Source organism: Chroicocephalus ridibundus, chromosome 5 (genome assembly GCF_963924245.1).
Source record: "Chroicocephalus ridibundus chromosome 5, bChrRid1.1, whole genome shotgun sequence".
Lineage (NCBI taxonomy): Eukaryota > Metazoa > Chordata > Aves > Charadriiformes > Laridae > Chroicocephalus > Chroicocephalus ridibundus.
This window is the reverse complement of record NC_086288.1, coordinates 72454997-72476160: the sequence shown is the minus strand read 5'-3', so window position 1 is coordinate 72476160 and position 21164 is coordinate 72454997. Positions and strand designations below refer to the sequence as shown.

Sequence of the window (21164 nt, the reverse complement as noted above, 5' to 3'; positions counted from 1 at the left end):
TGCAATATCTGAGCAGGCATTAGTTGATTATTGAGACATGCCTCCCCAAATTTTAATTCCCTAGAAGGTAAACAATTAAGAAGAAAATCCATGTATGCAACTTGTTCATTCCCCAGAAGGAGGAATGATATTAACGGACCCGTCTGAAGTTGTGAGAGACACCCGTGAGCTCGCACGCACGGACCCATCTCTAACACTCTCCAGTAAGTTTGGAATATTTTGGTGAAGGGAGTGCAGCACCGATAAAAAACTCTCTTAGTGCTTAAGTTCAGAATGTAGGTGGAATGATCTCTCATCATTTTTATCAAAGTCGTAGAAAAAAACCCAGTACGCGCTGCCCTCCTCGCAGGCTGCGTGTGTGCTCGCAGGGAGGCAGTGACGTACCTCCCGACCTTGCCTTCTCTGAAGATGCAGAAGACGATGATGGTTTCACATACTCAGCTGTGTGATTTCCTTTCCACTAGCCATAATTAACATTTATTCAAGCAACATTAGGAAGAACATAAATATTTCAAAGAAGCTAATTACAGCGTCCAAAACATCCTCCAAGCTATTCGTTTAATGAGGATGTGCTTTGTTCCTGCAGGAGTGTAACATTAATTTCATCAAGCAATTAAAAAAAAACAAAACCAGACACCATAGAAAAAGATGTGTTTTTTTCTCCTGTTTACAAGGATGCTCACTTGCATTTCAGTGAGTTCCTTGCATAAAGATGACAATCGTAAGCTATGTAAACCTCCTATAAACTGAGTTTCAAGCTTGGAGAACTTGCTCTGTCAAAATTCGCAGAGTTTTCAGTGGAAATATTGTCTCCGTATAAGCTTCAGTTTGGGCTTAATGCAAATATACATTTTTGCTAAAAGTTATATTGTTTTTTTTTTTCTAGTGTGCGATTAGGAGGATTACAGTTATGCCCAAATCAGTTTACCTGACCCGTGTATCAGGAAATGCAAAACTATATTGCTGCTTTTAGCAAAAAGGCAGAGTCTAAAACGGAAGGGTTGGAAGAACTGGAAGACTGTAGCCTGCTCGGATGCAGATGACGTAACTCGGGGTGCAAATCGGATTGCATGCGTAACGGTTACTGCTTTTGCAGGTGAAAGATTATGGAGCAATGCAAATCCAAGCATAGAAATAAGTCTTAAGTGTTGTTTTTTTTTTTTTTTCCCAGTAAATGGAAGAGCTAAATCTTTCCATCTGGAAATTTTTCCCACCATCTTCAAAATCTCTTTTAACGTGTTTTTGTGCAAGTGGACTCAGCAACATTTTCCAGTCTGCAGTATTAAACCAGCTATCACAAAAATGCAGTTTCTGGGCTAATCAGAGGTCTTTCACTCTTTTTTTCACTGTTCTTAAAACACTCTGCACCGTTCATGGGTGTAGAATGTTTACAGGTATTTAACTCTCCAATTATAAAATACTGTATTTTCTTTCACAATCTATTAAATATTTAACAAGAATGTATTAATTAAAATGCATAACAAATTAAATCCTTCCCCGGGCCAAGGCTCAGGACACTGATTCATGTATTTGAATTCAGATAGATTAGGAAGATAACCTTTCAGCGCTGATGACTTCCCGTTTATTATAATGTTTTCTGAATAAATGTCTTCTGGTTTTATTAACAGACGCCAGAACCAAGTGCAATTCCTCAATTTGGATTGTTTTAAAGCAACTCTTTTAATTAGGTAGATATAAATACATATAAAATACAAGCTTTTTAATTTATGTACTGGCTTTCCATTGACACAAGGATTAATTGTGTCCCCAGTCCTATTAAGGGAAGCTTTGCCACCGGATCTGAGAGAGAAGATACTTCTCTTACTATGAGAATTTTATGGCATCTCAGCGTGCTGCTTGGCAAAGCTTTTGAAATGTTGATGGCTCGTCAAAGCGGCCATGGTGGCAGAGCACAATTTGTAGCACATACGACTAATAAGGGTAAGGGCAAAGAGCAGACAGCAATCGTAGAATCACAGGATGGTTTGGGTTGGGAGGGACATTAAAAATCATCTAGTTCCAACCCCCTGCCCTGGGCAGGGACACCTCCCACTAGACCAGGCTGCTCAAAGCCCCATCCAGCCTGGCCTTGGACATTTCCATGGAAGGGGCAATGCTATGATTATAAATTTGAGTTACCTTTTGCTTCGCAGTGACACGCACCGCTCTTGTCAAGCATCTTTACTCCACCACCCCCCATTCATCTCCGAGTCAAAATCCACTGACATGGTCGAAAGGAAGTACACATTGTTTAAGAACAATCTCTGATATTTTACCACTGTCTCACAGCTGGACCATGATGTAATATTTCCTTTAAAAGTCAGAAAAAAGCAGCCAAGCTAAAAAATAGGAGTGAATGGGAAAAGAGAAAAAGTGGAGATAAATCATAAGGATAGACTGTAAATTGGGAGATGCTGCCCTGAAATGCTCTCTGTGGCATCTTGGGGTTGGAGCCGCACCTCAGCTGGGCAGGATCATCCCGGAGCGAACTGGGACTGTCAGGCATGTGCCTTTGGAGGAAGCCAGGCCCTGCCGCCGGGCTGGGCAGCAGGAGCAGCTCAGCACCAGCACCAGCATCCTGCCGGGACTGAGCACACTCTGGTGGTTCGGGGTGGCATGTCTGGTAAAATGGGGCTTGTGGCGATTCAGGGGCAGCTGGACTAAGCTGCAGAAGTGTCTCTACAGATCTGGGGTCTGTGTGCTTTTGAATATGTTATAATGGAGCTGTGTCAGCTGTCTACAGGTATAAATACCACCTAAGAACAAGGTCTGCAGCTGTGTTGTGAGTAAAACGCCTTGCTAAACACAGAATTAGGATTTTAATCCCCAAATGTCACCACATTACTGAGTTCTGTTCCACAGGGGGGCTAGAACTAGATGATCTTTAAGGTCCCTTCTAACTCAAAACCATTCTATGATTCTGTGATTTTGTGTGTATTTAAGGCATGGGGAGAGTCAGGAGCCCATCACACCCCCTTTGCAGCACGGGGGTCCTCCAGAAAATCCAGCGACCGGCGGGTCCTAGGGGACAGGTGGGTGCGTATCCTCAGAGCCTCCCCCCGCCATCCCATCCACCCACCTCCTCCATGGCTTTTCCCCGCCAGGCTGGGCGAGCAGGGGCAGGGGGAGCGGCGGGGCGGGGGGGGGGCGGGTGGGCAGGACTCAGCCTGATGCTCGTCCACGTGTCAGGGAGATTTAAAAAGTTTGGGGAGGGAGGGCACGGCCAGAGGAGCGGCCGGCAGGGAGGCAGCGCAGGGGGACACCGCGGCCATGGGACACCCCTGCCACCAGCAGCCCCCGCAGCGCTGCCGGAGGAAGGCAGGGGACGGCGCGGCGCCGCCGGGGTCCCCGCTCCTCCTCCTCCTCCTCCTCGCCTCCTCGATGCCTGCTTGCGAAGGTGAGGAGCATCCCTTTGGCAATCCCTGCGATATATTTTTTTTTTTGGGGGGGGGGGGGGGGGGGAGGTGACCCCAGCAGGTTGCCAGCCTGGCGAGGGGGCTGCGAAGCCGAGCCGCCTGCTCGCCGCCGGGCTGGGACGGGACGCGAGGCCGGGGCAGACGCAGGGATGCGCGGGAGGCTGGAGATGCTGGGCACGGTTTCAGGGGTTGGTTTTGGGGGGGTTTTTCCTCCTGTACCCCGGCAGGATTAGCCTGTCTCGGCAAAACTACACGCCAGCAACTTGGAGAAGTGGCTTTTGTTAAAAGCAATTTCGTTTTAAGTATATCTTACTCGGATTTAAAAGCTAATTCTGCGATGTATCGCAGAGTTGTAGGGAAAATTCGGACCCTCTGGAAGGCACTTAGCCTAACCTGAAGCAATATTCATTGCATGAGGAGTCTCTGGGGGTGGGGTTAAGTGGGAAAGGATAGAGCTGCTTTAAGCAGAGAGCTCGATTATCTTGATTTAATTTGAAATGTTGTCTTAAACCTGAAAGTTGCTATTTTTTCTAACAGGGAGTGCTTGTTTGACAAGCACAGCTAATGGGCTTTTTAACAAAATGTACTCCTTTCTATTCTATTTTCCCACTACAGACAGATTAACTACATATACCTTGCGGAGTAAAGTAACATTACAAAATAAGTTGCTATGCAAGGAACAGTTCAGTTTTGTTTGTATTATATGTGTGTGAGTTACTTTCACCAGGAATTTTTGTTCTGGTTTGATGTGGGTTTTTTTAATATCAAGAATCAAAGAAATCCGAGTGCAGTATACTGAATATTCCGTTAAAAATAAATTCCGGAGACATGGAAGAAGAGAGGGAAGGAAAAGGAGGGCAAGGAAGGTATTTGATCATTGTTCTCACAGATATGATTGCCAGGAGTTCGTGTAGGGAGAGCCGTGGAGGGAAGAGGAGATGTAAGAAGTGAATCCCAGGTTGAAAAGTGACTGACACTGTGCAGCTGCCATTCTGCTGCCTTGGGAGAAGCTGAGTTTTCAGAATTTGGCAAAATTGAAGGATAAGAGAACAAATATATCACGGATAGCATCAATTTTGTTGGAGGATTTCCTCTTATATGTTCCTTTTGAATAGGATTGCTTTCCTCAATAGCACTTGACCACCCTCCCCCCCCACCCCCGCCGTTATTTTGTGTATATTTCAAAATAACTTATTGTTTCCCTGCGTGTGCCATTGTGTATGTGTATAAATGGATGAAGACCTGTGCGGGGGGGACACATAGTCCCGGGTGTGAGCACAAAGCAGATGGGACTGCACGCAAAATAAGAGTTTTGTGAATAAGTGGAGAAGGGTTAAGGAAACTTAGGAGGTGGTGAAATAATTGCATCTCCTCTGTCCAAAAGTTTATGCTCCAGGCAAAAAAAAAAAAAAAAGTAAAAAATAAAAGTAAGCTGTAATATTCAGGCTTTCTTGCCTGCTGTCCTAAGCTTTACAGGCTATTGGATTTCTTCTGCTCCCTCTGGAAAGCCTTGGGAACCAGGCAATGGTAGAAACAGCGTTCAGTGACAGGCAGGCAAAGGTTTAATGGGGAAAGTGCATTGATTTGAGGTGCTGCCCAGTTCTACAACCAGGATACCAGTCCCAGGCAATACTGCAATTGGAATACAGAAATTTAAGAACAGAAAACAAAGTAAGAGAATTGTAGCACCTTTCATTTATTTGGAGTTATTCCTCGAACTAAAACAAACATCAAAAAGAAAAAAAAAGCAAATTTTCATCAGAAAGCAGTTTTCCTATTATGTGAACCTCCTAGAGATTTCAGAAATATCCCACTTCTACACAGGGTGAAATTAAGACCCCTTCTAATTTTTTTTTTTTTTTTCCAGAAAATAAGCATCGAGAATAATTAGCCACCTTAAGTCTGTACCGGTACCAAATTACGGTTTTGAAATCTGCCCTTTAATGCCTGGAACTAAACGCTGTTGCAATTATTGTTATTAGTGGTACTTGTAAAACAAATGGAGGTGACGTACGTTCATACCCTGCTCACCTGGCCATTCTAGCTAAATCTACCATCACCTCTTTTGTGTTTACTTTGGTCCAACTGTTTGGAAAAAAAATGTGACCACAGGTAATTATAGACTTGGAGGTTATAAAATCTCTAATACTCTGAAGACTGCAAGAACAGTGCATAAACTGGTCAGGCATGGCTCATGGGCAGCAGCTTTGGGCAGGGGGATAAATTAGATGACTTCGTAGGGTTTCCTGCAGTCCTAGGACAGTACAGATAAAGCACCACCCTCTCCAGAACCAACCTCCTTCCCAGGTGAGTTACAACGCCATCCCTGGAGACATTCAAGGCCAGGCTTGATGAGGCTCTGAGCAACCTGATCTAGTTAAAGGTGTCCCCGCTTACTGCAGGGGGGTTGGACTAGATGGCCTTTAAAGGTCCCTTCCAACCCAACACATTCTATGATTCTATGAACACATCCCCACATCGATACACTTGTGTGGTCTCTAGTGTGCCCACAGTTCAGTGATGTTCATTTCTATTATTTACAGAGACTCTGATAATGCAGTATTATTATTAGAAAGATACGGACAGATAAAATAATAGTATGGAAAGGTGGATATTCTGGGTGCTGGGCCAGGAGGGACCCAGAGACAGTGAATTCCTGGTTTGTAGCCTGGATGGGCAGAGGTGGAGAAAGGAGCTGCCCTCAAGCCAAGCACAGCATCGCTGCAGCATTATGGAATCAAGAACGCGTTCAGTTTTCTAAGGGACTGAGCTTGTCCACATCACATACGCCACAGAGAGGAAACAAAGCTAGTTACACATGTACTGTCTGTCACCTCATGTCACAGGTATTATTAATATGCAAGAGTACGTTACATAGCACATCTTTAATTGTTTAACTGTGACATGCAACAAAGCAAGAGGTAGGATCCAAATTCTCACCTTGCGATGCAAACATGCTGGAGGTGAGCTCAGTCCTCAGAAAGCTCGAGGTTGTAGATGCTGGAATGTGTTTTCCTGAGCAGATCTTGGCGTTCAAGAGTTGCCATGCAAATTTTATTGCCTGCTACTTATTGCTGAGAACGGACTAATGCCAGCCTGACCCCTGGTGAAAGCTGAGTGACTTCCACACTGTCTCTTGCTATGAGATCTGAGTGTCCATATCTGCTATGAACTTGTGAAGAAGCCTCCCGTGTTGCTGACATAGAACAGGCAGAAACTGATGGACAATGATGAGTGTGCTAGGTATCATCTTGTGTTTGGAGTTTTTATTGAAATCACCGATACGGGATACTTATACAAACGACCTTTGCTGTACAGCACTGCCAAGTGTGGTTTGTGCTTCCAGGGGCACCGATGCCATCCCAACCACTCGAGGCAGATCAGGATTTGCAGCTGTGGAAAGAGGTAAGCAACATCTGCGCACTGCGGTATGGTATACTCCATTTCTTCTATGCCCATCCTTGCCATGGTCACACCTCACTCTCCAGTGTTTCTCTTGCATGGAGTTCAGGTCCTTCTTTTTCCAGCCCTGCTTCTTCTGTACATCTCCTATCCTGACATCAGCGAAGAAGTGAAACATCTTGTTTTCAAAGATTTTCTGAATAGTTGCTCCGGAAGAATGTTGAGGCTGGGTGTTGAGATGTTGTTTGGGGAAAAGACTGTCTTGGCTCAACGGAGAGCTACGTTTGATAACAGTTGTCATCTAACTGTCCATGACCAGGCAGTCACTGTCCCTGCGAGAAACACAGCGTCCCATCTAGTATTTTTATAGTCTGTACACAATTGTTTCAACTCATCCAGTCTTTCCTCTTACTTCTTCTGTTCCACTCCCAGGGCTGGGACACTGTATTTAATCCTATCCTGGCCTCTCAATTTGCTAGGTAAAGGGTAATGTACCGTGTCAATTAGCCCCTCTAACATTTTGCTACTGATCGCTATCATTACTTCCACTCTCATCTTTGAAACGAAAGTGTGTTTTGGCTCTTCCCTGCCCTTTTGGAACTGATGGAGTGGCAGGGCACGACACGCAGAGAGGGTTTAGCCGGCAACTCACGTGCCCTGGCGTGGCTGTAACCTTCAAGTACTCCATTGACATTTAATTTTGTAGCTTCTGATAACACTGGAAAGCAAATGACTCACCAGGATTATAGAGGCAGAGAGTAACTTTCATCTTACTGTGGGCTTTACAGGAGACACTTCCCTTGCTGCCAGCTCCCCTTAAAACGTTTCGGTAGTGTTGACTCAAACACCAACATATTCCTAGGCTGGCACTTGAACAAGCCCTGGTGGTCTTTTTCTCCTAGAAGAAAGTGGTCTCTTGGGAAGTAAGGCCCTGACAGCTCTAAGGAGTATATGAAAATGAGACATTCTGGATTGAAACTGCTGCTTTACACATTTCTGCATTTATTGCTAAGATTTGCTATTTGTAACACAGTATTTGTCCCTACACCAACTGGAAGCAAAGGCAAAGTTTCCATTGATATCAGCAAACAAAAAAGTATGCATAAAATACTAAATTCTGGGTAAAATTATGCAACTTAACTGTTCTAATACTTACTATTATAGCAAGAATAATGCAGGAGTTGAGAGGTTCTAAGGAAAGAGAATTAGATGCATAGGGTTATACCCTAAATCAACATGGCTACAGAATCACACTAATTCACCAGAGTTTTCTGGAATGAAAAGAATCAGTTCTTCCCCGTTTGTTACTTTATTAGTGGATCATTCAGGAGAAGCCTTGCCTCTACATTAACTTGGTAAATGACTCCCAGTTTATAAATATGGGAACTTTGTAACTAAGTATTGTGTTCCTCTACTCGTCTCTCACATACTTTCATTTCTTTATGTTATTTAACCAACACCAGCACATCAAAGATGATGCGAACTATTAATTATTTTTTTTTAAAAGGAATTAACAGAAAATGGCATTTCCTCAGCCTTTGTTTTGTCCATGCAGGTTTTGGCTGAGAGATACTGATTTGTGTTTGACACAGTGGAAGGCACAGTATCTTGTCCTGCTACTGAATTATGGTAGTTCTCTAATAGTCACCTCCAACTACAAAACAAGAGAATAAACAAACAAACAAAAAAACAACAACAAAATCCCTCACCAAGAAGAAACAGCAGATTTTTAGCGGAGGCTTCCACGATGACTTCAGTTTAGTTTCTCTCATTCGCTGCTCATTTCTCCCTCTACGTTTTCTTACTCTGAAAGTGGTGAAGCTGAACTGATATACCCGGAGACAAACAAATGCGTGATGAAGGGAAAAGAGAACGGGGAGGATCTGTTACCAACAAAAACTACTTGAAAGGGGAATTCTGTGAGCTATTAGCTTTCCCAGTATCTCTGCTAATGCTTCCTCGTAGATTGTCTCCAGAGAAATGAATCATCTCTTGTCTTGAAGCGCTCAGATATGCATTATTTGTTTATTGCTTTCTTCACTTAATGTTTTCATTGCTAAAGAGTGTTGTTTAGGGCTTTTTACATATAATAAAATCGTAAGACCCATTGCATTACCTACTCTTTATTTAAAAAAAAAAAAATTTTAATGCCATCTATGAACTAGATGACTAGCAAAGCTTTTTGGCATCTAGACAAACAGTATCAAATATTCAATGCAAGAAATGTTGCATACCAATGCAGCTTGATATTGATACCATTTTAAAGTTATATACTGAAAAGTTAACCTTTAAAGTTAACTTTAAAGTTAACTTGAGATTTTTTTCTTTTCCTTACAGAAGACTTAGAGCTTTCAGCACTGGTAACATTATTTCCATTAATTCCAATGCTCTTAATTCCATTTCTTCTCCCTTCTTGATTGACAACTCTGCTAAAATTGATTCAGGAGTATGGAATTCTTTTGTCTTGGCAAAGACACAATAGAAAGAGGATGTGATTAATTGTCTACACAAGGTAATGAACAGTAGGGAAACGATGGGTAGGGATCGCTTGTTCATTACCTCTTCCAAGACAAGATCGTGACAGCACTGAATGAAGCTGGCTTTTAAAAGACTGATCAAGACAAATGGAAGTGCACTGTGTAGGAAACCACAGGACATTGGGGATGCTAAAAGTTTATGATGGTTCAGAGAGAGATTGGTTAAATTCAAGGCACAGAAACCCACTGTGATTGGAGAGCATGGGTTTTACTAGAGCACTGGTCTCTTCCTAGGCACTTCCCTGGGTGCCAATGTATGGCCAGTTTTGGAGATGCAGAGCCAAACAGACATTTATTTTGATCCAGGTGAAATGGCTGATTGGGTTTGGGGCTTCTTGTTTTGGTTTGTGGATTTATTTTTGGATTTTGTTTTCTTTTGTGTCTATGTGTGTAACATTCCGTTCTGTGCTGACGTATCCAAGTTCAATTGCAATGACTTCTTCCACGGTGCTCTTTGAGTTTAGATCTCTTGAAATACATTGAATATATCTCTTACCGGCACTGGGATTTGGGAACCATGTCCTTTAAACAAAATCTTGTGAGGGTCCTCATTTGCCAAAGAAAACAGCGCGAACCTTGGGTATTGGCTGCTTGGTGACTCACACAAGTTAACTGGCATGCATAAGTCGTGCTGGCACATATCATAATCGTTCAAGAAGATGCGTGTGTCATAAGCCTGCAGGGAGGCTGGAATCCAATCGCAAGAGTGGTGTTTGAGGACTGCTCTTTGAGTCACTTGCTTTGTCATTTGTTTCGTAGTTTTGTATAATCCAAAGATATCACAGAAGAGATGTAAGCTCATAGTCCATACCCCAGATGCTTAAAATCATAGTTTAAAATATGACTTAGTCTGAGAAGGCTACAAAGAGGAGGGATGTGCGTGGAGTTAGAGAATAAAGGACCCAGATATGTATGTGTTTGTTGTGATCAAACAAGTATAAATTTATTTGGTCAAGGGCTTTTTTTCCCCCTTGAATACAAAATATTTTATGAAGGTACCTATAGGAATTCCTGATGGTGGACAAGCTTGCCATACCTTTGGCTGCACTGAACTGTTTTTGAAATTACATGTATTTCACTGGTTTTTATTAACCTGACTTCTTAAAAAAGAACTGTGTGGTGTGAAATTTTACAGATAGATGATGCGTGTTCTGCCTACCTGTCCAGAGATTCCCAGCCTCAGGTGAGTCAGAAAGAGGTTACTTTATTATTTTGATACTGTTTGTTGTACGCAGTAGGATTGGAAGTCTAATACCTGAGTTCATGTTTTCTTTACATTAGGCGTCCAGTGCGCTGGAGGAACTTTGTTTTCTGGTCGTGGGTTTTCTCCAGAAACCACAGGTAACGCACACGAAAGGCTACGTAGCATTTCTGAAGCCTGATAGCTCAGTGTGCCAATGTCTGCAATGAATTCTGAGGACCCAGTGTCTGAAGTGTCCCTCAGTGCTGGAAGTAATACTATCAGTTCTCACTCTGAAATGCTATGTGTCCTAACTCAATGCCTGTTAAAGACTACAGGGAGACTACAATGTTTGGAAAATAATCTTCAGGTTGAATACAAGGTTTCAGATGTTTTTATTGCTCTAGATTAGAAAAATGATGAGCTCTCTATGGAGAAAGAAATTTACCTGTAAGAGCATAGGGACATACAAAGGAGCATCCGCTAAACCCATCTACTCTTCTACTGGAAAGTAATCAATGCTCCCTACAGAGTTTAAAAAGAGTAGTTACATTGATAAGCAAAGACATGTAATGTATCTGTCAAGGAAGGATGATATTCCAATGCGGTACTGAAAAGTTTATAATGTAACCAAAATTACCCATTGCGCTTTTTTTTTTTTTTAACAAATAAAAGCTTCTCTACCAATTATTATTCCTACAGGGTTTAGATGAAAAAGACAACACCAAAAGGGTAAGATTTCTATGTATGTTTTATGATCACACTAAAATTGTCGAGAAAATCATAACACCCTTGCCCTGTTTTGTAGTAAAACCCCACTTTTAATTTTTTTGAACAGTTCTTATTTCATTATTCTAAGACTCATGACTCAGGCAACTCAGACATCACGGTAAGTGGCGTAGCACTTCCTTGTGAGTACGTGTGTGCTTGTATGTAAAAACAAGGTAACGTTCCTTTTTGCAGTGGTCTCTCCAACTGCATAGCAAGCTCTGAACTGGGAGCTTTGTGTTTAAGATATAGAATACACTTTAATAACATGGAAGACGATCATCAATACAGTCCAAGAGTGTAAAAAAACAACCAAACACTCACAGAATCCCAATTGCATCTTAATCTTGTAGTTATGACATTTAAGAATAAGACCAAATGCTTGTTTCTGGTACTGGAACATAACATATGTAGTGAAACAATGTGGATTTATAGAAGCTGAGAACATGACCATAAATGTCAAGAACACTTAATGAATTTTTATTCATTATTAATTAAATTGTATGCATTTATTTGTGCATGTCGTAAATATGCATCAGGCAAAATAGTATTTAAGTATCACTCAGATTTTGGTTTATATTTTAAATGAAAAACATGATTTTAAGACCAGCCTCGTATTGTTGATATAAAAATATTCTCATAATCCAGCAACATAAGCAAAACTACACGCGATCCATTCTTGCTTTTAAAGTGCAAACATGGTCTGTTTTTTCTGTGCATCTATGTGTCTTTTCTGTGCATGATAGGATTTTGAGAAAGTTCAACCTATTCATTTTTTTTCTCACGTCTTAACGATTATCTGATATGTTAATGTCCATTTTTGCCTTGTTCTTTACTTTTCTTCAGAAATATGCAGTATATTTCCTAGAAAGTGATATTGCTGACATCGGGGTCAGTATTCTTGTGATAGAACTGCTCTGGAGGTTTTGATGGTAATGCGGGCACAGTGAAATGAGCTATTTCTGCTTCAGAGATTACTGCATCCCCCTTCGTCCCCATCCTGAATGCCTTTGCCCCTGCCTGCTCCCAGGCATTGCCGCTTTCTCACTTCTCCTGGTTTAGCTGTTCAAGTGACTCTTTCTAGCCCAGTTCTCAGAGATACTGACTTAGGTGAGATCCATCATTCTTTGGCTTTATTAACTTCTCTCCACCTTCCTTGGAGGTATTTAAAAGACGGGTAGACGTAGTGCTTAGAGATATGGTTTAGTGATGGTTTTTGTCAGAGTTGGGTTGATGGTTGGACTCGATGATCTGAAAGCTCCATTCCAACCTAGGCGAGTCTATGATTCTGTGATTCTATGACTGCAAGACAGAGCCCAAGTGGGCAGCTGGGATGCCCTTTAACTCCTCCGCGACATGTCAGGCCTCTACCGTTTTAGCTATTATGATGCCACATTGCCTTCATTAGGTAGGCAAAATTGGCTCCAAGTAGGCAAGTTCATTTTACCTATTAACTAGAGTATCACTTTGGTAACTCTAGTTATTCCATAAATTGTATTTCTCTTTCTTGTATCACTTTTCTAAGAAGTAATGTTAAAAAATACAATATTTTTAAAATTATGTTTACATGAGTTTAAGGTTGAAAGTCGTTGACAGAACATGGGGTTTCTACCTGATCTTCCACGGTGGACTTCTCTCCACAAGCCCACGTGGTTGTGTTTTGCGAGGGGGACACTTAAACTGCACACAATGCCACCGTGCTCAACCAGGATCTCTGCAAGCATAAAGTCTTGCTGGACACAAGGAATTTCACGATTGGAGCTTGTGCAGTGGCCATGTTACAGCCACCAGTGCCATGGTTACAAATTTTCCCTGAGAATGGATCCCTCCTGCACACTGTTTTCTAACAAAAAAATATTTTTCTTGCTGCAATTTAAGTTACGTTGAGTAAAATGAACTTTTCAGTACAAAGGAGATTGAAGCTGCTAACTTCCACAGCAGATAATGGTAGAAATGTTAGTAGGAGTAGTGTATGGAAATGTTCTCTGTACCACTCACAGAGGCTGATTAAAGTCTGAATAATTGCATTTGCCGTTCTGAACTTTCAATGAGTAATGGTGAGGGCGCATAGCTTTTCCCTCCATCGCTGTGTGAGTCACAGTCCTAGTGTAAATATAAATGTTGGTACCTGTTTGCTGTCAAGTCCGAAAGCTCAAAAAAATAAGTTTCTCAACTAACATCTTCAGTCCTTTTTTGGTGCATGTTTGGTCCATAAGGCAATGCTGCAGGAAGAGACGTTTTTTGCATAATATGGTCCGAATTTCATTGTTGCTCATGTGTCTGTGTTCGTGTCCTCTCAGTCGTCTGTCCTGCATCCTTTGCTGCAACTCGTTCCCCAGCTTAATGAGAGAAGAATGAAGAGATACAAAGTGGACGTATGTAATCTTAAACTCTGCATGTTTGTGTTCTCACACTCGTGATTTATTAGTTCTTCTAAAAATGTCCTTGTACACCTTTCTGCTCATAACATTTTTATTTTCATGATTTAATAACACAGTAGTGTATTTTCATCAGAAATGTGAGGTTTTTCTATTCATTAATTAGTGAAAAATAATGCTGCTGATATTTAACGTTTAAAACAAAAAATACTGAAGTAATATATGCTTAACAGAACAGTGGTAGAACACAGAGCTTGTGTATCAAAATGGATCTGATAGTTCTTTTATAAAAAGAAAAATACTTTCAGTTATCTGCACCATTAATTGCAGTTGAGTCATATTTTCTAGGGGGGTGTCTTTTTTTCCCCCCGTTTGGAATTCAAAACATATCTATTCCTTAAATATATACTATTTATGACTTTTAGCACTAAGAATTTCCAAGTAATTTATAGATGATTTTACTGTTTAACTTAAGGAGCAGATAAGGAAGTTCTCTATGGAACTAATTTTCCATAGAAAAGCAGTGTGTTTTGGAACAAAAGTTTCACAATAGTTTCAAATAGCCCAGCTGTTTCCAAAATATCATAAAATTTGTGTATATTTGTTGCAAATGCAATTTCAAAAATCAAAAGGCAGATGGCTATTAATGTCCATATCTTTAGTGTGGCTATGGAGAGAAGAGAAAAATTCAGGCTGATGTATAAGAATCTTTCTTTACAAGAATGCTAAAGATTCAACTATAATAGAGTATACCAAAACCTAAGATGCAGATTCTTCTTGGTTTACATTGACTTCAGCTTGGTTATTCCTTAGATTCACTGATATGATTCCTCATAGTCACTGATACACAAGTTAAATTAGTGTACGAATGTATAGTATTTAATACTCAGGTAGTGGCATCCCCATAAGTAGGACTTTTCCTTTATTAATCCGGATAAAGGCTGTGTTGCTAATTGCCAAATTTTCAATGAACTCTTAATCCTATGATTATGTACATCAGCTTTCATCTAGTCATGGTTGTGGTCGGCAATACTATCTAGCCCTCTCTTCGGATCACAGCATAGTCCCAACTATATTCCCTGAATCACGTTTTTCTTATCCAGTGACAGAAAAAACACCACACTAGTTGAGACTGTATTTTCACCAGTCCAATATCCTGTGTCCAACAGTATCTTGCTGTGCATAGACAGGAGAAACGTAGAAGGACCAGAGGAAGTTTGGAGCCATCAGTCCTCTGGTGTACTCTCTAGCTTGTCAGGCACCTCCTAGAGACCTTCCGAGCTGAAGGCTTCATCTGGACCGTTATGTAAAATAGTCATTAATGGATTTAACCACCTTTGATTTCTCCCTATCTGTTTTAAATTATTATTTTGTGATGTTTTATCGTTTGGCATTTAGGCCTATAAAGTGAGGAGATCATTAAATCCCAAGGAAAATGTCTAATACTAAATATGCACTTGAATACATTTTCTTCTGTAAGGCTGAGGCCAAGAGAAGCAGTGACATGGCCAACACATACAGAATATAGCCATTTTAAAATATTCATAAACCCAACACAAAATCTAAGGAAGCAATTGAAATTCTAAATCGAATTGCATTTTATAGAAAGCAACTTTTTTGTTTTCCTGTTGTCAATTCCTGCTGTGAATACCAGTCCTCTTGTTAAAGGTGTTATTTACTGGTGTGCAGTGCATAAACACCGGACATTTACAAAATGCTATCATCTTCTGGAATCAATTTTGTCTGCAGATGCTTTTGGGTTTGGTATTTTTGCATGCACCTTATCTATTTTAATGTCATAATAAACCTTTGAAATTCATGTATATTGTGCCTATCATATTTGTTTATGTGGCAGATTTCAGTGCATTTTAGTAAAAGAGTTTAAAATCCTCTCTAAATGTTATTGCTAAGGGTCAGAGCAGTTTACAAGAAAATGAAGAAAATACGGAAAAAATCTGCCATCAATAATAAAAGTAGGGCAAGTATTCTCTGACTATGAAAAATCTATAAGTCTCCCTTTCCCATAGACTCTACCAGATGGGCCGATGGGGAAATGGCATCAGTAAATCCTAAAACCAGTAGAGAATCAAAGCAACTCTTTCTAAGATGTGCAGAGGAACTCTGACCCCACGGTGCAGTTCCTACAGGCTGCCCACCTTTGGTTGGACTATGTGGCTCTGGTGTCACAGGCTGTGCTTCAGGAAGGGTTAGCTTGCTGATGATTTTTTTTTTTTTCTCTCCTCATACTGGGAAGAAAACCAAAACTTGCTGTACACAAACACACCCACCTCTCTCCCCGACCAGGCAAGGAATTGAAATGGTGGATGAGTGAAGGAGAAAACATACTCTATTAACTTTATTCTTTCTTCCCAGTTTGGAGTGATACCAGATTTTGTCACCAATTTGATTCCTCTTGAGCTCCATCTTGACTGACATAATATGATCTAAGGCAGAAGACACAAAAGCATTTTGTTCACAAGTCAATTGAAGAGATTGAACAAGATAACTTTTGGAGGGCAGACACTAAACTCTAAATAAGTACAGTTCTTCATGAATACATATGTTTCTGTATACATATATACATGCAGGTTTATGAATATACATGCATGTATGCTATAGAACGTATTAGGGTGTTGGTTTTTTTAACATCTCCAAACCCTTGAAAAGTACGCGGCAAGCGTATAATGAAGACAGATTTTAGCTTCAGTTATTTTCTAATATCAACCTCCTGACATGAAATCAAACCAGGATATGATGTAATCTTCTTTAAGAGGTGTCTGGTTCTAAGTAGAGAATGGCATATTAGTATGTTAAATGTCCATAAAATAAATCATAATTCCATATTAGTAATTGTACTCTTGAGTCCTTTAATGTTCTAGATTAATTTCTTTAACTTGCAACAGTTGCCTGGTTTTTTTTCTGTTTTTATGTTTGTTCACACATTGAATAGAAATAGTAGAAAAATAATGAAATACAAATACCATTAGACACTCCAATGGCAATGCACAAAACTCTACTAACAGGTGAATTTTTAGCTTTTTCCAGTTATAAACTCCCTCTAGTGTTGAATGGATGATAGATCTGAGATGGGTATTTCAAACCCAGGTAATGCTAGGATGAGGTGGACAACAGGAATAAAAATCAGACACATGTTTTACCTACAGCAACGAAACTGGGTGTAATGGTATACCCGATGAACTGAAGTTGAAATTAAAACCAAGACTCAAAAAATAGTGTATAGCTTAAACCCTACTTCATTTGAAAGCTTCCTTGGATTGAAGATACTCCTGTGTTAGGAAATGATGGGAGCCATCCTGTTTTACACGATTCTTAGCACATTCAAATTGCAAATGGAGTGATTGCTTTCTATAACAACTCTGGTTATGATCATAGCCCGAGAGATCACATGATCTCAGTTCTTAATTGAGAAATACCATCATTGCTAAATAAATTCCATCTAGATTTTACATTCTGCTAAGCACAAGATTCGAACTATTTTGTTTCTGAGTTGGCCTGTCTCTCCACCTGCAGGACCGACACCTCACTCATATAGCGGATATTAGCACAAGCAATAAGAATCCTGTCATTAAGCTTATGTGTTCTCTGATCATGAAGGTCTCATTAAAATAACTGGATACTTCATGCTTTGTATTTGTTACATTTAACTGGAATTTCTGTTTTCTTCATTGTTAGTTTCCCCTGCCTTGCTGTATGGATTAGTAGACAATTGTTTCTCGATGTGCGCAGCGCAGACAGGGAAGAATATCATAAGCACTGGTCTTTTCTTTGGGGGTTAATCTGAGTGGGGTGATGAAGACACACCTCTGTAAACAGTCTGCGATCTCATTCCTGGGCTGGAGCCTGAGTATTTGTGGGTTTTAAGCTTTGCCTTGTTGTCTGTCTGCAAGGTGCAAAGACCAACTTGATTTTGTCTATAGAGACTCCGTTACCATGAAGGCACTGGTTGTGTCTGGGTAGTGAAACCTGGAAAGTGGAAGGCAAGGGCTGCTCATCATTACTAGTACCGTTCTAAAGCAATCTGAACTGAGCCAAAACTTGAGGTGGAATTTGGCCCTCATTCATGTGTTCTCTGCTATTTCTACATGACAGCATGGACTTCTTGTTACTGGCATGGAGAGATATATATAAAGCATGCCTTAAGGGGCAAGGCTGTGTAGTAGTACTGAAGAAATGCTTTTAATATGTACATAAACAACCTCTCTATATGGATTCACGTACAAGAGTAGATATGATTTGAAATACTTTTTTTTTTTCAGGAAGAACTTCAAGGACCTGGAGGGATTCAAAGTAGAGGCTACTTTTTCTACAGGGTATGGTTTGTTTGACTTTTTTTCTTTTCGTTTTGTGATGTACTGAAACAGATACTTTACCATTTTCCTTGTGTTTTGACCAGTAAGATCAGAAACTAGATACAGAATTCTCATGAGAATGAAACTATTCTGTTCATCTTTGGTGCCATAGAGCCTTTTTACTCCATTTTTGCAATATTGAGCAAGTTAAAGATGGCAAGTCAAACTTAACAATAATTCTCTTGGTTTTGGTTAATCTTTTTTTCTGTTTAAATAAGAAAGTGGCTAATGAAAAGAGGGCAAGTTTGTATAGTTGTATTTCTTATGTATCAGGATTGGATCTGCAGAGTTCTTACAACAGGCCAAAGTTATTGGTGATATTAACACCGATGCATTCATGATGCCAGAGTGCAAAGCAAATTCTTATTAAGCTCAGCCAGAGATTTTCTATCAGCTTTAGAAGACATTGTATCACGTTCCTTTGTAGTGCAAATATTTCTGAAATGACCATGGTGAAAAGTGAAAAACTCTTTGCCTATATTAAAGAACAGTCTAAAAATAAAATCATTGAGTGACATGTATTTCTTTGTTAATTACAACACTTACACTGCAATAATAACAACAATCTGGAAGCACATCTTAAGAAAATGCAAAAAGAATTTAGGGATAATGGTCTCTTAGAGTGACTTCTTGTGGCTTTCTCCCCCTATAAAATCATACAAGATGGGTATAATTCATTCTTCACTCTGTATACAGTAATTTTTATTTTATAATTCTCCTCCAGAAGTGGATATTAAGCAATAACTGGTCTTAGGTTTATCTTTAATGATGATCACATTGACAGAACTGAGAAATTTCCCAATTTCTATACATACCAAATTGGGTGGCGCTTTGTTACTCAAACCAGTCAGTTTTATGGAAGGCTTATTGGATATTTGTCTTTCAGCCACGCAACGGAAGGAGATCAGTGGATTTTCGCTAAGGAGGTATGTATTTAATGCTTTTAATCACAATCTATATTTAAATTAGTTTATTTTTATACAAATAGAGCACAATATTTATGTTGAGGAGTAGTCTCAGAAAGCCTTTAATTGTTTGGCCAACTTAGATTTCTCCAGGCAAGCTTTTCCCAGATGTGCTCAATTCATGTACGTTCAGGTGAAGTAAATAAAAGCTGTAGGTACTGAGTTCCTACAACTGAGAACATACAGCTGTTTCAGGCAGCAAGAAATAGAAAATATCCCAGATCTGTAAGCAATTTGGAAAGTTAACAATGGTGTCAGGAAGAACTGATACAACTGGCTATTGAACATATACTGACATCCTGTGGGCAATTCTCCTGTTCTTACACAGCAAAAAACCTCACACTGAAACTAAGTACCGGCTTCAGGATTTAATTTCAAATCATTCACCTCTTTGGAGCAATATAAAAAAGTTTCCCTATGCCAATATTATAATGCTCTGTTTTCTTATGTAGAATCATAGAATCATAGAAGCTTCATGGTTGGAAAGGACCTTTGAGATCATTGAGTCCAACCATACACACACAAAAAAAAAAAAACCAAAAAACCAAACCTCTACAATCTGTGCCACTAAAGCATGCCCTGAAGCGCCACATCTACACGTTTCTTAAACACCTCCAGGGATGGTGACTCAACCACCTCCCTGGGCAGGCTGTTCCAGTGCCTGACCGCTCTTGCAGTAAAGTAATTCCTCCTAATATCTAATCTAAACCCCCCCTGCCACAGCTTCAGACCATTTCCTCTGGTCCTGTCATTATTCACCTGGGAGAAGAGGCCAACACCCACCTCTCTCCAACCTCCTTTCAGGGAGTTGTAGAGGGCAATGAGGTCTCCCCTCAGCCTCCTCTTCTCCAAGCTAAACATGCCCAGCTCCCTCAGCCTCTCCTCATGTGACCTGGTCTCCAGACCCCTCACCAACCTGGTAGCTCTCCTCTGGACACGCTCCAGCACTTATACAACAGTTAACAGTTACTTATACAACTGTCTTACATCTCCATCATATTTTAAGTATTTAGTGTTATATTGTACCAACAGCTAAAGCTTCGTTCTTATTTTTCAGGATTTTAGATTCCTGACCTAGAACGAATGCTGCAGGAATGCTGAGAACATGGACATACCGTTTTCCTTACAAAAATTATTCGTTACCAATGTACAATTAAAAATGACTAGAATGTAAATGTTCTTAAATTAGATTCCGTTAGGATTCAAATGTTTCTTTACTTTGTTGATTATATTAAAAGCATATTAAAATTATTTGTTTCCTAGTGTTATGATGTTTACAGCTGTGTGTAATGCAACTGTAAAAAAGTCACAGAGTATGCATGCAACATTGCCTCTAATAACAGTTATGTACATTTATTTTCCCTTATAAATAAAAGCACTCAGTTAGAGGGTTGTTTTAATGAGGATGTTTGCGATGTAGACTACCGATTTTTTTTTTTCGGAAGATATCGTAAGTGGTTTGTGCAGCCTTTGAAATCCCAGCTTATCGAGGCAGGCCAAACAAAAGGTGTGGTTGGCTTTTCAAGATGATGTTCTCCATCCCTCCACTGGCTTCGCTGTAGCCTGCGGACTCCCGGCAGTCTGCAGGGTCGAGATAAGTGCTCTGCAGGTGGTCTACACAACTATGTTGATGACAGAGGAGTTGGCAGTCCTCAATAAGCCTTCAGGTTAATAGTGCTTCACTGGCTGAAAAAAATTAGAATCTCTATTCCCTTAACTAAGGGAAAGTGAATAAGTTGCCTGTTTTGAAGAAATATCTTTACTTCTTTCAACTAAAATACGACATCACTTTTTTAGCTGTGTCTTTTTTTTAGCTATTAAGAACACAGAAGCAGTATGGTTCTCATTTAGAAGAATTAACTGCATTAATTAAATTCTTCCAGAATTAGGATCCGTTTGAAAACTCAAGTGTTTTTGATGTAGAATTAAAGAAATTCCACTCAAAAAGAACAAGTTAGCCTAACACTCTTCCTAGCTTCTCCTTCTGAATTTGTTTTCACACCATGGTTGAGTTAAAATATGATGTTGAGGTTGTAATTATGTTTAAAGTGACTAATTCAGTGTAGCAGCAGATTCTTGTTCTGAACATCGTTTGAACTCACCTCAGCATTACTGCTCCTGCTCCTGCAAGCTTGGACGAGCCGCTGA

At 40.2% G+C, this 21164-nt stretch overlaps 1 protein-coding gene across 2 annotated transcripts; it reads left to right on the top strand.

Moving 5' to 3' along the window:
* Positions 1-3216: 3216 nt before the first annotated feature.
* Positions 3217-20248, top strand: NMU (neuromedin U). 2 transcript variants are annotated; one of them, XM_063336425.1, is made up of 10 exons: positions 3217-3397; positions 6763-6821; positions 10491-10538; positions 10637-10696; positions 11238-11267; positions 11374-11424; positions 13604-13678; positions 17959-18012; positions 18938-18977; positions 20074-20248. In XM_063336425.1, the coding sequence occupies exons 1-9, from the start codon at positions 3271-3273 to the stop codon at positions 18971-18973; spliced, it is 540 nt and encodes a 179-aa protein (XP_063192495.1). In that variant the 5' UTR covers positions 3217-3270; the 3' UTR covers positions 18974-18977; positions 20074-20248. The 2 variants fall into 2 exon arrangements, with proteins under 2 accessions (XP_063192495.1, XP_063192496.1); XM_063336426.1 differs by lacking the exon at positions 11374-11424.
* Positions 20249-21164: the final 916 nt, after the last annotated feature.

Excerpts from the sequence above, each read along its gene's own strand:
- NMU (XM_063336425.1), top strand. The coding sequence starts at position 3,271 with ATGGGACACCCCTGCCACCAGCAGCCCCCGCAGCGCTGCCGGAGGAAG. Across the intron at positions 10,697-11,237 it reads GTTTTCTCCAGAAACCACAG|GGTTTAGATGAAAAAGACAA; the intron begins GTAACGCACACG and ends TTATTCCTACAG. Across the intron at positions 11,425-13,603 it reads CAGGCAACTCAGACATCACG|TCGTCTGTCCTGCATCCTTT; the intron begins GTAAGTGGCGTA and ends GTGTCCTCTCAG.